The sequence below is a fragment of the Notolepis coatsorum genome (genome assembly GCF_963971535.1).
Source record: "Notolepis coatsorum genome assembly, chromosome: 3".
In the NCBI taxonomy this organism is placed as follows: Eukaryota; Metazoa; Chordata; class Actinopteri; order Aulopiformes; family Paralepididae; genus Notolepis; species Notolepis coatsorum.
Window position 1 is genome coordinate 92,124,719 of NC_140167.1, and position 17,661 is coordinate 92,142,379.

The following is a 17,661-nucleotide window of genomic DNA, read 5'->3' on the forward strand; positions in this document are numbered from 1 at the left end:
TAAATGGCAACTTAACTATTAACGAACTATCAACAGAGGCGACTTGGTTGAACATTACCGATACCACTTCGACCTCTACTAACATTATCCACTAATGCTTGGATGTAAGCTACTACCAACTACCAAGCTACAAGCTAAACCCCTTGTTAATTGACCACCTGGTGATTATTGTAACAGAGGATGAGTTGGATGCTGGGCTTCAAGGTCCAAATAAACGAACATTCTTATAAAGTCCGAATTGTTTCTATGGTTTAAGAAAAGTCATTTCGCCCACACCCTTCCAAGGGGGACATCTAGTTGACTCACTGACTGAGACTGCTAGATAATTGGACACATTCATTGCCCACCATCAGAACAGCGTGGAATATCAATAAACGCAATCGATATTTGGAATGTTGATCAGGAATTGGAATAATCTTTTTGGAGAACATCTGATCTGAGGTAAGGAATCTATTTTACCAGTCTTGGGATAATCAGAGCTCTTTTCACCTACAGTATATCTCAGCGTGTGCCATATGTGTGTGTGTGGCTGTGAGTGTGTGTGTGCTGATCAGGAAATAAGATAATAGATTTAACAATAGATTTGTATAGCGTGCATAAGTACACACTATCGATAATCTAACGTTTATTTGAAAACGATTAATAAATAGGCCAAAAAATGACAACGGGTTTTGTGTATTCCAGTAAAGGGCGATTCCTGCAGAATCTTTTTTATTTTTTCTGGAAGTTTCAAAAAACGAGTGTTTTTCAGAATGGTATAACACGGAAATGAACCGATTAAAAAACAATCCGTTTCGACAATGTTGACTGCAAACAAGTCATTGATAAGCGACGGGCGTATAAGACACATAGCCATAATTTAAGATATAGTTTAGGCGTTCGCAAATGTTATCGCCCTCCCATTGACTACAGCACTGGCACTCAAGCGCTATTTTTGGCTCCCCCTGCTGGCATGGAAAGTGTTAACAGACAGGTAAGCAAGAATATAAGAAAAATAATACGAGTATTGTTGAATGAGGCCCATTAAGTTGACAATAAGTGACAATCATTTTCTTTGAGTTTATATTCAGACAAAGTTGTTATTCAGACTGACTAAACAAAGATTGCTTAACCCTTTCACTGCCGCACTACCAAACGGTTAACCCTTTCACTGCAACAACACACAGAAGGTTAACCCTTTCACCGCCACATGACAGCCGGTTAACCCTTTCACTGCCACACGACATAAAGGGTTAACCTTCTGTCGTGTGGCAGTGAAAGGGTTAATCACTCAATCAATGATTTCTGGTAAATGACAAGGGTCGCTGTGTCCCTGACAGAAACGTGGGGGCCTCTTGCTCTGACCCTCGCCTCCTCTCATGATGAGTGAGACGATGTGACATTATAAATATCTGTGAATATTGCGTAAGCCCCAGTAGCTTACTCTGACTCTGCAGGGTCAGACCTAGGGCTGCAACTAATGACTATTTTGGTAGTCGACTAATCTGTCGATTATTTTTTCGATTAGTCGACTAATCGAAAAACAATTATATTATTTAAAGGTGCTAAACGTACGCACTACCATGAGAAAACACTGCATCTCGATATGTGGAGTGAAACTGTGGAACAGTCTAAATGTGGTGCTAAAGCAATGTCCAAACATGAGACAATTCAAACTGATGTATAAGGAAATTATGTTCACAAGGAAGGAAGGGACTTGATATTCACGGGTGTTTACATTTTTATTTTGTTTTCTATTTTATTTTATTTTATACATATATAGTTTTTGTTTTTTGTTTTGCATATATATATATTTTTTTTTTCTTTTCTTTTTTATGTTTAAAATAGTACACTCATTTGAGTAGTGGAAAAGGGGTAGGATTAAATAAGTGTATACTTCTTCCTACTCCTTTTCGAACATGCAGATTGAGTTGTTTTGCTTTTTGTTATTGTTTGTTGTATTCATTGCATGTTCGAAATAAAGACTTCAAATCAAATCAAATATATAATTATAATTTTTTATTTTTTTTTTCACTACCTATCTTTGTGAAAGTGGCTTCTCAGCTCTGGTCCAGCTGAAGACAGAGCAGAGGAACAGATTGGACATTGAGCATGACCTCAGAGTTGCTTTGAGACTCTTGTCAGGACCAAACAACATCCCCAGTTATCCCATTAGTTCCCCCAAACTTACTGTCGGTCTGTTATGTTAAGCTAAGAAGTCTTCAGCTGGCTGGACCAGAGCTGAGAAGCCACTTTCACAAAGATAGGTAGTGCAAAAAAAAATTACAAATCGACGCAACAATATCTCGTCGACGATTTTTCATAATCGGCATAGTGGATTATGTCGACTAATTGTTGCAGCCCTAGTCAGACCTATTTGTGAACTCAGTTTCTTTAACCCTTTCACTGCCACACGACAGAAGGTTAACCCTTTACTATCACACAACCGACGGTCGCAGTGAAAGGGTTAACCGTTTTGGTAGTGCGGCAGTGAAAGGGTTCAGTTGAATAAAGTCACGTATGAAGAAAGTCTCCATCTTAAGTTTGCTCAGTGTATTGTAGTTAAAGGTCCGGTGGCTGTGGTGAACCCCGATTACCTGGGGGTGTCCTCCGAGAACTGGCTGCCTTCGTACCACAGCTGCAGCGCCTCCTCTGGCTGGAAGGGGAGCTGAGACAGGATACTGGCCAGGAGAAGACACTGAGGGAGCTCATACTGGGGGTCTAACTCTATATACACACAGAAAGAACAGCCACGGTCACACAAGACTCAGGAAGTGTAGCGTTACCACTACGACCCCTAGGACTGTACGATGTTCGCAGGAATCACCATAGATATATATATATAAACACTAGATGGCTCAAGGTGGAGTCTCCCACGTAGTTCACCGGCGGCCATCTTGCTTGAGTGGACTACTGCTTTAACACTTCCAGTGCCGTTCACGTAGAGCTACGTTTCTGTCGTCCGATCGTTGAGTGCTGGAAACGTAGATCTACGTTTCTGTCACGGTATTTCTTTTATTATCTATTGCCATTCATAATTCAGCGGGGCACCTTGTGCATACTGTTCTGAGTGTGTCGGAGCTGGCAGACGGTCTTATACCGCCCTCTAAGGCCTTCGGCCATTATTGCACCCCGTTAGAAACGGGTTAGTTTCTTTTCTCTACCGAGCTGCGGCGTGGGGGCGGGTCCTAAACACTCCGGCAAAACATACGCTTCTAGGGATGGTTTGGACTACTGACCCCGCCCCCCCCGTTGAAGTGCAATGCCCAATAACGTCGGAGACAGGATCACTGTGGATAACTGGAATGGCGATGAGATTATTGGATTCTTTTTTTTGCATTACTTCAGAGACCAGGTAAGGACACTATATATGAAAGCTTGGCTTGATCTGATATTTATTTCTACTGCGATTGAAGCTATCTGTGTTATAGCCGTTTGGCTGTATGCCGTTGGGTTGCAGGAGGGGGGGGGGGGCGCGCCGGTCTAAGCCACATTGCATGCGTGCACGACAAAGGATAATAGTGATGATCTAGCGTTGATTTCAGGAAGATCCGATAATCAGACGAAAAATGACGACGTGTTTATTGAATTACGTGTCTTTTCCCTGGAATTGCTCAGAAACGGCCGGACTATGTTCATATTCAAAACTGTATAAAACGGAAATGTACGGATGAAAAAAGAATCCGTTTTTTGCACATTGACCAGAAGCAGCTCAATGACACTCTACGGCGTTATTAGACCCATAGCTATACTATAAAATATAGGTTTAGGTCTATAAAGTACAACTACGTTTACATGGGGTTAATGGACGGCACGGAAGTGGTCACTTCCCGGAAGGGGCGTGGCACTCAATGTGTTAAGGTGATGATCTGCACAAACAAAAATACTCTTAACTCGCTGAAATATTGACGGATTTACAAACGGTTTGGTTTATTACAAACGTTATTAACGCTTGGAAGAATTTATTTACTTTTTATTTTTCATATGAAAGTCCATTATAAGTATGCAGTATGATAACTACATCTCTGACGTTTTAACAAACCAAATGGTTGAAAATTTAGCAAGCTATGGTTATTTCAATAGTATATGCCCCATAGACATGCATGTTATGAGTGGGCATGCTCCACCCACGCAAGATGGCCGCCATGTGGCAACGTCGGTCTCCGCTGGCCAGCAGCGCGGGTGAGTCATCTAGTGATATATATCTATGGGAATCACTCATTGCATAATACAGTTCATTTAAAAGGAAGCCACTTGGTTGGCAGATCTACTTGTTCTAGTCTTAATGAATCACTCAGCCACCACATGTTGACTGCAACATAACAGAGTTCATTTTACAATAGAAGGTCAGATAAAACAGATAAACAGATAAAACACAGATTTGTGTTGGGCTGTGCTGTGAACCAAACCTATCTCTGGTAGCAGCAGAAAAACTTAAGTCTGCAATCTTATTATTACCCCAAAGCACATTACAAAGAATGTCAAACATGTCCTTATACATCAGTGTGAAGGCGGAGGTCCCTGCCACTCCGCCTGACCTTAGAGGGTTTTAAGCTCAGGACAGACGCATGTACGTACGCTCCCTGCCACTCCGCCTGACCTTAGAGGGTAAGCTCAGGACAGACACTTGTACGTACGCTCCCTGCCACTCCGCCTGACCTTAGAGGGTAAGCTCAGGACAGACACTTGTACGTACGTTCCCTGCCACTCCGCCTGACCTTAGAGGGTAAGCTCAGGACAGACACTTGTACGTACGCTGGTCTTGTTGTAGGACGACCTCGGCGAAGGGGCGGAGAGGCAGCAGCTGTGAGAGCAGGGCCTCTATGGGAACCAGAGTGGTGACTTTCAGCTCCTCAGACAGAAGGCAGGGCAGCTCCGGAGCACACAGGCTGGGAGGAAGCTGGCTGACGGACGGGGAGAGGACAACATGTTTGGACACGGCTAAATATTTAACAACCATCACAATTTATTTAATCTTAGGGTTGTCAGTTGTCCTTTATGGATATCATTCGACGATGAATAGGATGAAATGAGGCACATTTGAATTACGTTTGAATATGAATGATAGCATTTACATATTACTTCCACATCAAAGCAGGTGTAAAATGCTTACAATTAACAAGTGCATTGTGTGTCGTATTTGCTATCTTTAGATATTGTGCTTTCACTGCTTTGCAACACCCATTGATCGGATTGTATTACAGGCACATTTACGGTCAACTGGCAGCTTGGTAGTCAAATAAAAAATCGAATTCTAATGAAGTTTGAATATTGAAATTATTTCAACCTCTGACAGCACTAATTTAGACTTGCATTGTATCATAATGTATCCTTGGCTACCTGGTGATCTGAAGGTAGAGCTGATGGAAGCGGCCACAGGACTTTGCCAGAAAAGATTTGAATTCCTGCAAGTAAGATACATGTATGACAAAACTGAAGTTCCATTACTTTGAATTATACAACTGAAATCAAAAAGGAAACGCATATTCAACACATATCCAAAGGTCAGGGCGTCTTAACGAAACACAAGTACCTTTATGTAATGAACTAAAGTGTTGGCAAAGAATCTGCACATCTTGGTGTTTTTCTGAAAGAGCTTGTATTCTGGGCTTTGTGTCGCCTCCTTAAGAAAAAGAAAAAATAGCATCAGAACAACAGAGGCAACGAAGCACAGCCCTGTCAGGACCTTCTCACCTCTATAACCTTTGACCTCATGCTTACAACCTTAAACCTTACTCATTGTTTTCCAAGATAGGAACAGCTATCGAATAGGAGACACAATAAATACACACCAACCTAAACATAATCCGTTTGAATGATGTGTCTCGCAGTAAAAATCAAAGTTAACACATTGGACGCCAGAGGTCGCTGTGGGCGTATGGCCGTTTGTGCCAGCGCTGTAATGAAATGGGGGTAGATGCCGGTGTTTGTAGTGCTAAAACTATATTAAATATTATAGCTATGGATCTAATAACAACGTCGATTGTCAGTGAGTTTCTTCCGGTCAACATGCAAAAAACTGATAATTTTCATCCATACATTTTTATACCGTGGTGAATATGAGTATAGTTTTAGAGTGATTCTGTGTAATCCCGGGAAACAACACGAAACAGCGCTTTACTGCATTTCATTATAAATCGTGCCATTTCTCGCCTGGATCAATAATCAATCTGAAATCAATGCTAGATTATCGGTACTATGTTTCATCATGCATGCACTAAAGGGTGGGGGGGGGGGTAGTTTTTCTATGCTTCAATCGCCACCAACGGCATACATTACACAGTATATTACAGACACACGCTGTGATCGCGGGGAAAGAATTATCGGATCAACGCAAGATTGATAACATATAGTCCTTACCTTGTCTATGATGTACTGCAAAAAGAATAATCCAATTATCTGATCGCCATTCCGAATACTGATCGCGATCGTGTGTCCAACGTTATCCAGCATTGCACATGAACAGGGGGGCGGGGACCCTCGTCGATACCATCCCTATAAGCGTTTGTCTTGCCGGAGTGTTTAGACCCCGCCCCCATGCCGCAGCTCGGCCCAGAAAACAAACCACATCGTTTCAAATGGAGTGCAATAGTGGCCGCAAGGCGTTAGGCGGCGGTATCAGACCGTTGCGGTCTCAGACAGAGTGCCACACATTGCCACAGCACAGCAGGATGACTTATGAATGGAAATAGCGAATAAAAGAAATAACGATCATAATAACGAGTATACTCGTTGTTGGCGTCCAACGATTGGCGGGCTATAACGAGTATACTAGTCATTGGCAATTAACCCTTTAATCGCCAATGACGTGTTTAGACGTCATTCCTCGCCATGCGTAATCTGCCAAATGACGTTTTACAGCGTCTTTTAGATCAATATTTCTAAAATCTGTCATGGCAATCATATTTCACCCACGGAGACTGACGGTTCAAGACCGCCACCTGGTGGCCGATCGGCAAGTTGCCAAAACCGTAAGTGAGCGGCCGGAAGTGGTGCTCACCCATATTTCGGACTCCATCTCGACACACTGGATAATCGATCGGTTGCCATAACTCAATAAACAACGTTATTTGGGCGTATATAGTATTATACAACCTGGAAATGGATCGCATATATCAACATCCCATAATAGCAATCTTTTTGCTCCACGCTCATCACCCAATGCTACGAGGAGACTGGGGTGAGTTTCAGCCTGTTTGTTTACCATTTTCGATACAAACTGCTATGATCAATATATCACCCATACTACATGATTCATTTAACGTCGGTCATTGCATTATAAACGACCCCCCCCCCCCCCCCCCCCCCGCTCCGGTCAACATCAGATGATGAGTCATGACGTTTAGGACCTTGTACAATTGAATCTTTTTATCTGACGTCAATCGGTATCAAACTACATTTGATGATCTAATATATGTATTTATGGCTATAACTCATGTTCTATGGAATGCTGAAGAAAACAATAAAAACTAATTTATACTTTAGACCGTATTTTAGTATGAATGTGTGAATGAAAAAGTAGAACGTTCCTACATCCTAAACGATAGATACTTGATGTTGAATGGGCCATAGTAATGTCAATTTAGCAATACAATTTAAAAAGTTATAGCCCTGCAAAGAAGGGGAACATCTCCATAGACTTACAGTACTGGCAGAGAAGGGATTAAGATGAGAATAATCTCCGGCAGATAAAGGGTTAATGTGTTACAGTCCAAGATGAAAAATCGCATAATTTTAGGGACAGCAAATTCCAAGAATTTACTAAAACCTAAATCCTGTGTTGTTTCCCCCCGGGAGATATGGGAGGATGGACCGCACTACAGTAGTGTATTAGCCGGTAGCTGTGTTGTGTATGAGAAGGGAATTATCAACCTGTAATGCCCCATAGCTTTTTTTGTTTAGAAAAAGCTCACACCAACTTATGAGGCTGTAACCAAGTGGCGAGACTAAACAAAAAAAAGACTAAATCGAGACTAAACAAAGATTAAATGCTCAGACCTGTAGTTGACTAAACGAAAAATAGATGAAGGTGACTAAATATGATGAAAACGAAAAAGAGCATTTGACACATGACTAAGACTAAAACTAAAATAAAAAATAGCTGATGAAATGAACACTGCCTGTGGGCCCGTCTGCCGGGGCACGGCACAGTACAGCTAGCACCTGTGGGCCCGTCTGCCGGATCTGCTCCGCCAGCTCCACACAGCTGTGGAAGGAGGCCAGCAGGCTGTCGCACAGACTGCCACTGATGTCACCGTGTCGTAGAAGCTCGTCCACCGACGACTGGTACTTCACACTCTGTCTGAACACATGAACCCACCGTCAACATCTGCCAATGAGCAAGGTTTACATGCACATTCACGCTCCGATGTTATTCAGGAGACCGGAGTACTGTTTTTTTTTTTTTTGTGAGTGTGTCAATTCTGTGTTCCATTTTCAAAAGCCAGGATAAGTTCATTGCCTAAATACGAGAAACCTGAATATGATGGCTGGTATATAATGGTAAATGGCTGCATTTATATAGTGCTTTTATCCAAAGGGCTTTAAAGTTTGTTCCTCACATTTTACCCATTCACTCACACACCGATGGCGGAGGCAACCATGCAAGGAGCAACAAGGGGTTAAGTGTCTTGCTCAAGAAACGCTGCCCGGGAGGAGCGGGAATGGAACCGGGAACCTCCGTATTACCAGACGACTGCTTTACCTCCAGAGCCACTGTCGCCCCTATATGAATTATCAGTCTACTTTCAATCTATACATAATTTATTATAAAGCCACTGCACTGGTATGCAGTATCTGAGCAGAGAGTGATACTCACCTGATAATAAACTTCCATGTGTTGGCATGCAGTGCCATGTCCAGGTTGGAGATCACAGAGCAGATATCCAACAGGTTGTGAATCACTAACGAACATTAAGGCATCTAGAATCAATGAATGACTGGAGAGGAATACAAAAAACACCGTAGTAAATAAGAGTAAATAATGACAACTATAACACACTGAAACACACACACCTGTAACAATGTCAGAGACTTCCTCCTCTGAGCCCCTGGTATCCAGGAAGACTTTGTCCAGCAGCTCCATCAGGCCCTTCTGTAGGGAGTAGGCCTCCTTGAACAGGCCCTGCAGCAGGTCAGCGACCAGCGCCAGACGGCCACAGTACACCTCCTCACTTTCCTGTGGAGACACACATGGTCATATGGTCAAGACACAGTCAGGACACAGTCAGGACACGGTCAGGACACAGTCAGGACACCTGACAGCGGAAACCCACCCACTAGGGGTGTAAAGGTACACATATCCGTACCGAACCGAACGGCTGTGTAGTGTACCGAACAAATACAACGGTATGTTATTGGTAACCACTAATGACCGCCCACCGGGGGCTGTTTTTTTCACAATCTTATAATAATTGTTTTTTCTTTTTTTTCTTACAAGTCGATTATTAATTTCAATATAGAATATTCGTTGACAGCCCTACAAGTACAATTAGTTACTGCACACTACATCACCCCTGAGTGGAACATGGAAAGCCAAACTTTCCCCCACTGTACTGAAAACCCGTACCGAACCTTGACTTCAAAACTGAGGTACATACCGTACCGTGGTTTTTGTGTACCGTTCCACCCCTAACACATACAGATTTCCGCCGTCGACTAAAAACACACTTCTTCAATCAATATCTGAAACTAAAAATGAAATGATGTGCTGGACATCATTGACGTCCTGGAGATTGCTGCTGTTGAGCTAAATGGTTTACCTTGCAGTACAACGTAGATAAAATATGATAGTGCTTCTCTTTTGACAGATATTGCAGTTGTACTATAACCAGCAACATAATATATTCTAATATAATAGTTGTTTGTTTGCATTACTTATTAAAAAGGTATTTAGGTAGTTAAACAATGTATTGAAACACTTTCCGTGGTGTTGTTTCAGTTGTGATTGGAGGATCAAGAAAAGAGGGCGGGTTTGAGATAGGTCCATGGACAGGACCACTCCTCTAGTTGCACTGTTTCTATGTGCAGTGAAAACTCTGCGAGCAACGGCATCCTCACTATTCCTGTATGAACCACAGTAAAAAAAAACTAAACTAACGTTAGCTGCTAACGTTAACTAAGCTAGTGTCAAAGCATCTCTCTCTCTTTCTCTCTAGGGAGGTAGGGAGGAGAGAGGAGGTAGGGAGGGCTTTTGGTTTCTGTGGTTTGGGAGGAGAGAGGAGGTAGGGGGGGTTAGTTTGTGTGGTTTGGGAGGAGAGAGGAGGTAGGGGGGGTAGTTTGTGTGGTGTGTTACAACAATAAATAAAAACCAACATGTTCTAAATAAATAACAATGATGAAATTGCTAAGTTTGGACTGAGTTTTTTTTTACAAAACGAACACTGCCATTTTTTTTTTTTTTTTTTTTTTTTTAAAGTAAAGTACCGGTACAAATGTGAACGGTGGGCACCCAAGTGGCGACCCATGTAACGCGCTGCGTCGCGAAGCGGCCGACCCGGGTTCGATTCCTGGACCCGGCGTCCTTTGCCGAATGTCTTCCCCCCGCTCTGTCTCCCGTTCTTCCTCTCTCTCTCCCTCCAGTGTTGCGATGCTCATATCAACACTGGTTGACCGCACGCTAATGACGCCACGTGCATGCGAGCTCCCAGGCGAGTGCGCAAGCTCCCGCGCATGCGCATAAATGTTCCCTCGCATAAGGACAGACTAAAAACAGTGCCTAATTTCCTCTACGAATGGAATGTAACACCTGACGACCGGTAGGGCTGCACGATTAATCGTTTTTTAATCGAAATCGCGATTTGGAATGATGCAATTATCAAATCGCCAAGCCTGCAATTAAAAAAAAAAAAAATGTAACCAGGAAGTCCCATTGAGATACAAGATCTCCTTTGCAAGGTAGACCAGGGCCCTGTTTCTTGTACCTGGTTCAACTAAGTCGATCAAGATGTCATTATCCAGCTTCAGTTAACCCGATGTTTGAAGCCGGGATTTTCCTGTTCCTCGAAGGTGGATTCAGTCTCGTTAACTCAAGCCAGACTTGCGACCCAGGCTAAATGCGCGCGGCCGCTTCAGTTGAAAAGCCAGCACGTATCGATAGCAGAGAATCTGATTCTCTAGCGGCATTGATTGATTAATTGATTTAGAACTTTATTAACATATTGCAGTACGCTCAATCGCCTCGCCGACAAGTTAAATGCGTTATCTATAGGCTAATTTCAAGTCCCTCATTACCTCAATCAATCAGATTATATTTCTTTAAACTTGCCTGCTGGATTGAATAATCAAATGAGATCTTGCTAGCGAAAATAATTAGTAAAACTGTCATACAGAATAACGATACGGCTCCCTTACCCATTGATTGATGTATGGTCGATCTTTTACTTATCTTCTCTGTTGTCTAATGGGTTGTTCTTCTGACTTTCACGCAGACGACCGGGGTTCGAGACCCAGTCGTCTCCTTCTTTTTGCAATATAGGAATAATTCAATTTGGTGCACGTTGAGAGCTATATAAAGAATGACATCCTCAATGCATGTAGATTTATAATATTTTAACTTAAAACTATGCTACCTTTGCGTATAATCATTAATATTATATTCCAAAAATTTATATTGGAAAGACGGGGATTCGAACCCCGGTCGCCAGGTTGCCAGGATTGAGCACTACCGCTGAGCCACTGTGCCAGATGGGATAAATTCATTGTTTATACATTAATGAACGAGAGACCCGTGTTTAGAATATTCTTTGTTTTGAAGGAAGTTTTATCTCTTTATCCTCATTCATTAATGTGACGTCAACGGCTCATTCAATTTCTCAAATCCGTCAAACAGCGCATCTCATCAGACATCTTAATCCCAGTTACAATTAAAATAACCACATAATGTGTACATCGCACGAGCGAGCGCCACGGTATATATAACGTGCATTATTTAGGACAAAGTGAATTTAGTATCAGCATTTTGGGTCTATTTTACATTTCAAAAGCCCCCTCTGGAAGAATGGAGCACAAAAACGTAATTCAGAATGGTATAATGCAGATCGTAGACTGTGGGAATAATTTCAGGAAACGGGCTGTCACTTCTTTGCGGGGGCGTGGCGATGGTTCAGGCTAACTTGAACTTAAACTCTGCTTTCGACCAGGCTCAAACTTTTGGATCTGTTGTCATGGTGATTTGGAAAATCCAGGTACGGGGAACCGGAAAGTCCGGCTAACTCAGTTATCCAGTTAAAGTTATCCGGCTAACTCAGTTATCCAGGTACGGGGAACGGGGCCCTGGCCAAGATGACAGCAATAACATTTGCAATACATCACACAGCAATAAAATGTGCGATACATCACACAAGAACATAATAAATGTGCATGTATACAATACATCACATGTAAACACAAAGCAGAATAGTCTACATGATAGTAAAAGTGTATAATACAGGGTAATAGTAATTTTGCAGTTGGGACCCGACTACAGAAAGCAGCAACATTCTTCTTGTAAAAAAAATAAAAAATATGGTATAATCGCATCGCAAATCGCAATATCTGTCAGAATAATCGCAATTAGATTATTTCCCAAAATCGTGCAGCCCTAACGACTGGCGCTATTGATATGCAAAGTAGCCAGGTAGGTACTGCGAGTTGGCGCATCAGTCGAGTGCAGCGCATTCCTGTGTGCACGCGCTTCTGCTCACAAAACTTTGGTTGCACGGAGTGCAAGCCCGTCCCATGAGCAACGCATCACTGCCTCTCTCCCTCTACCGGACTGCCCGGTAGTACAAACAAATAAAAAAATCTACCAAAAACATAATAAAAAAATTAAATAAAATAGAAATGTGAACGGTACCCAACCCTACTCTTTATTGCAATATAATTTCTTCAGGCCCACCTTGCAGTGCTGGAAAGTGTCCAGCAGGACTTTGAGAACACACAGGGGTACAGAGCGGATGGCGTCCAAGTCAGGGACCTCCTCCAGTGAGCAGACATGACGCACACAAGCAGACAGGGCCTCTAAGATCTGCACCATTCCCTGAAACAGACAGCGAAATCATAACTGTACATTATAGGATGAAGAGAGAACAATGGTATTCATGTAATAAATACCTGATATTAGATTAGATTGTACTTTATTGTCATTATATTTGCATACAATGAGATGTGGGACTCAAACTTAATGTGCAGTAATAAAATCATACAAGTAATAAAAGAGAAACATAAAATACTATACAGAAACATAAAATACTATACAAGAAACATAAAATACTATACAGAAACATAAAATAATATACAATAATACAATGTTACAATACTGTACAATATACAAAATAACAATACACAAATAACAATCACAGTGTCAGACGGTAGTGGGTGGGTATTGCACTGAGGATATTGCACTTGAGGGGTAGGATGTTGCACAGTGTGGGAGGAGGGAGAGAGGGGAATTATTAATGTATACTGTAGGTATAGACTCTACAAATGTAAAATAGATCAAAATGTTTATAAACAAATGCAAGAATACCTGCAGAATGTTTCTTAGCAAGGCCCGCAGTTCTGCATTCTGACTGGACAGCGTTCCGACTTGCTTTGAGATCTCCTCCATCAGACTGTCAAACACCTTGACTGCCTGCAGACATTTCATAATCCATGTATTAACAAACACTCCAGGGTCAATGTTTACCTTCACATCAACTCTAAGCAGGAGAATATGATGTTATTCACCTCAGGTAAGACCTTAGAGAAGCACTCGGTCTCCAGCTCTGACAGGCCAATATGAGGCAGGAACATGTCTGTGATTATTTTCAGCACACCTGTCGAGACAGTTATCATGTCATGGGAGGCTGAAGTTCATTATGACGCAAAACAACAAGCGATCTGAGAGAAAAGAGATATACGTATATGTTGTTCCCAGCTCTCAGAGTTGTGATGCAGGGTGTGCAAACAGTCAAGGAAGTAAGACACAAGTACAGCATTAAGTTGGTATTTCTGTGGTGTAGCTAACAGTTGACACCGTTATGGTCAGGGATGGACTAGCTAATGTTGTGAGAAAAAACATTAGTTATAGTCAGTCATTATGAGCAAAGCACATCAGCCAAGCTGAGGTGATAAGTATGGTGATGCCAGTTCTGAAAGTGGCATTTGGAAGGATATGGTGAGCTTGGGCAGGACGGATTTGAGCTCATGTCGACAAGTGTCCGGGCTCCACTGGACCACTTCCTCCAGAAGGCTGGTCTGAGACATGCTGACAGGACGTGACCTGTTGTAGTCTCACATTTTGAAAAAGATATTTCAAAAGATTTTGTCCAAGACATATTCCAGTGCTGATAAAACATTCTAACTTAATTTGCCATTAGTTACAAACCACTAATAAAAAAGACCCCCTCCCTCTCCCTTCACCACTCTGCATCTGTGCTCATCCTGTCAGTGGAAAGCTAACGTGAAGCCAAAACAGCAAAGACTAGTAATTATAAAAACGCAAGTACAAAGAAGAGGACATTCAAAGATGAGTTGCAGGTGTCTGCTTTGTGTCATTGTTTCCAGATAACCTGATTACAAATGTGTTGTTTTCACAACACATGTCACAAACCCCATTGAATGTGGCAAGTCCAATGTTTATCACCTGCCAACGTTTTACAGACTAAAATAGCCTACTTTTTGTACAATAAAACGGAGGTTCTCTCTCTCTCTCTCTCCACTCCCTCTTTATGCATGTATCTCTCCCACCCGTCCTCTCGTTGTGTGTGTTTATCTCTCCCTGTGTAGCCTATCTCTCTCCCCTCTCCAAGCATGTCTGAGTACCACTACACATAGCTGTCAACATTGGGATTTGAAAAAATTTGCACGTTTAGCCCCGCCCCTTTCCCCGGCCCCGCCCCCTCGGCCGCGCCTCCCTCCCACCCGGCCCCACCCCCTCCCAATGGAGCTGCCTCATCGCTGCCATCTGCTGGTCAAAACCTGTATGTACCCAGCCATTCGTTGTAGGGTAAACTTTTCCTACTTTAAGTGTAAATGCTATGTAAATTATGGTTTTGTTGAACATTTGTATTTCACAGGAGAGAAACTGTATTCAAAGAAAGCTATTAAAATAGTCTTTTAATCTAAATATACTTTCTTTGTGTTGATTTTATATTAATTCCATGATTTTACTCAAGTAAATATCTGTTACAAGCTTCGGTTTTATGTAGAAAAATGCTGTTTTTAATCTAGATTAATCTAGATTGATTACAGAAAATTGTGAGATTGATTAGTTAATTTTTTTTATCTATTGGCGGCGCTGGTGTATATATTATATATATATATATATGTGTATGTGTATATATGTAATGTGTGTATATATGTCAGAGAATCTGTTATGGTTTGATACCGACCCCAAACGCACGACACAAGAGAGTAGGAATTCAGAGTTGCCAAATACGAGGGCTTGTTTATTTGATACTAAATATAAAGAGTACAGGAAAGGCAAGTCAACAAGACAGGTACATAGGACAAGGGGCAAGGTTCTGCTGCTCTGCAGCTTCTCCCGTGATGGTAGTCTTGGGGATAGCAGGTGTTGACGTCTGAACCGCTCTGCAGAATTCTCTCGGCAGAATCTCAGATGTGTTGCGAGACCGAGAGAGGGAGAGAGGGAACGAGTCAACACAGTGCAGTTTGAACGAGCAGGAGAACAGGGTGAACAATTCTTCGTGTAATTTAAACACAGAGCACAATTCCAAAACAGCCCAAGTGAATCTCTTCGTGTAATACACACAGTGAGCAAAACTCCAAACACAGTCCCAGTGAATATCTTCGTGTAATGTACACACCGTTAGCAAAAATCCAAACACAGTCCCAGTGAATATCTTCGTGTAATATACACACAGTTAGTGAAGTCCAAAACAATCCAATAGTGAAATAATATCTTCGGTGTGAGCAACACACAGAGGGAGATGGAAAGTCCCAAAAATATTATCCCATAAGGGAACAAGCAAAAATAGAAAAGCTGGGTGAGTGACTGTCTGACAAAAGGTGGTAGTCTTCAGTGTAAGAGTTACACACGAAAAACGGAATAGATCAAGACAGTCAATAAAAACTCACCCAGACGTAATGCGTAATGGTGCTGGAACAAACAGCGGAGCGAGGGCGCGCCACGGGAACAGGTGTCCAAGGGAAGGCTTCTTGGAAATTCCTGGAGATAGCACAAGGAGCAAAAGCAGCAGCAGCAGCAACACGGGGAAATGCAACCAGAGAAAAATCAAGACGATCCAACAAACTTAGAGTGGAGAAACGGGGTATAAATAATAAGGGATCGATTGATTGAAAGGCAGTGACAGCTGGGGAATGTGATTGAAAAGCGTGCGGTCCTGAGAGAACCAATCAGCGACGTCTCTGATGACGTCACTGGGGAGAAGCGTGTGAATGAGGGAATTGAAATAATTAACAGAAAAACAAATGAAAACAGAGCGAGGGTGGTTAAAGGAACAGAACGAGTGAGAGAGCAAGGACAGAAACCTCACAGTACCCCCCCCTCCACGGGAGCCACCCGGCGACCAGGCCGACCCGGTTTGTCAGGATGGGCTCGATGGAAGTCGGTGATCAAGCCGGGATCCACGATGAGCTGCCGGGAGACCCAGCTACGCTCCTCAGGGCCGTAACCCTCCCAGTCCACCAGGTATTGGAACCCCCGGCCCCGCCGACGAACGCCCATCAACCGGCGGACCTGCCACTGGGGGTGACCATCCACCAACACGGGAGGCGGCGGATCAGGAGGCATAAGGGGACTGAGGGAGACGGGCTTAACCCAGGAGACATGGAACACGGGGTGGATGTGCATGGATGCAGGAAGCTTCAGGCGCAGGGCCGCCGGACTGAGTACCTTTAGGACCTCGAAAGGCCCGACGAAGCGGGGGTTGAGCTTCTTGGCCGAGGACCGTAACGGGAGGTCCTTCGCGGAGAGCCACACCCTCTGCCCAGGGCGGTAAGTCGGCGCAGGAACCCGGCGCCGGTCGGCACCACGACAGGCGCGCTCAGATGTTCGGAGCAGCGCGGTCCTGGTGATCTCCCAAACTCGTCGGCAGCGGTCGAGGTGGACCTGCACGGAGGGAACTGCCACTTCCGTCTCCTGTGCGGGAAAAAGAGGGGGCTGGTAGCCCAGGGAGACCTCAAAAGGGGAGAGGCCGGTGGCGGAACTGACCATTGAATTGATGGAGTATTCAACCCAGGGAAGGAAACGGCTCCAGGATGCCGGTCTCTCGGCTGCCACACACCGAAGAGCTGACTCTACGCTCTGGTTCATCCTCTCCGTCTGCCCGTTTGTCTGGGGATGATAGCCAGAGGAGAGACTGACCGTTGCCCCCAACCCTTTGCAAAAAGCCCGCCATACCTGGGAGGTGAACTGGGGCCCCCGGTCAGAGACGATGTCCTGGGGAAAGCCATGAAGGCGGAACACGTGGTGCGTCAGGAGGTCCGCCGTCTCGGCCGCTGAGGGAATCTTGGAGAGGGCCACGAGGTGGACCCCCTTGCTGAATCGATCCACCACGGTCAGAAGGCAGGTGTTCCCCTGGGAGGAGGGTAGACCAGTGACGAAGTCGAGCGCCACATGTGACCATGGACGGCTCGGGATGGGAAGTGGCTGCAAGAGCCCGGAGGGTGCCTGGTGAGAGGCCTTGCTGCGGGCACAGACCGCGCAGGCCAATACAAACTCCTTGACGTCGTTCCGCA

General features: G+C 43.7%; 1 protein-coding gene across 1 annotated transcript in view; it reads right to left on the minus strand.

The window, feature by feature from the left end:
- Positions 1-14,205, minus strand: part of firrm (fignl1 interacting regulator of recombination and mitosis) — a gene marked incomplete at both ends in the record, with an annotated part of 68,929 nt that extends 54,724 nt beyond the window's left edge. The window contains 12 exon segments of the mRNA XM_084311296.1: positions 2,577-2,706; positions 4,735-4,883; positions 5,320-5,384; positions 5,513-5,602; positions 8,143-8,281; positions 8,798-8,882; positions 8,995-9,157; positions 12,857-12,997; positions 13,487-13,591; positions 13,687-13,775; positions 13,860-13,899; positions 14,116-14,205. Coding sequence (XP_084167422.1) covers positions 2,577-2,706; positions 4,735-4,883; positions 5,320-5,384; positions 5,513-5,602; positions 8,143-8,281; positions 8,798-8,882; positions 8,995-9,157; positions 12,857-12,997; positions 13,487-13,591; positions 13,687-13,775; positions 13,860-13,899; positions 14,116-14,205 — 1,286 coding nt within the window.
- Between the last annotated feature and the right edge of the window lie 3,456 nt (positions 14,206-17,661).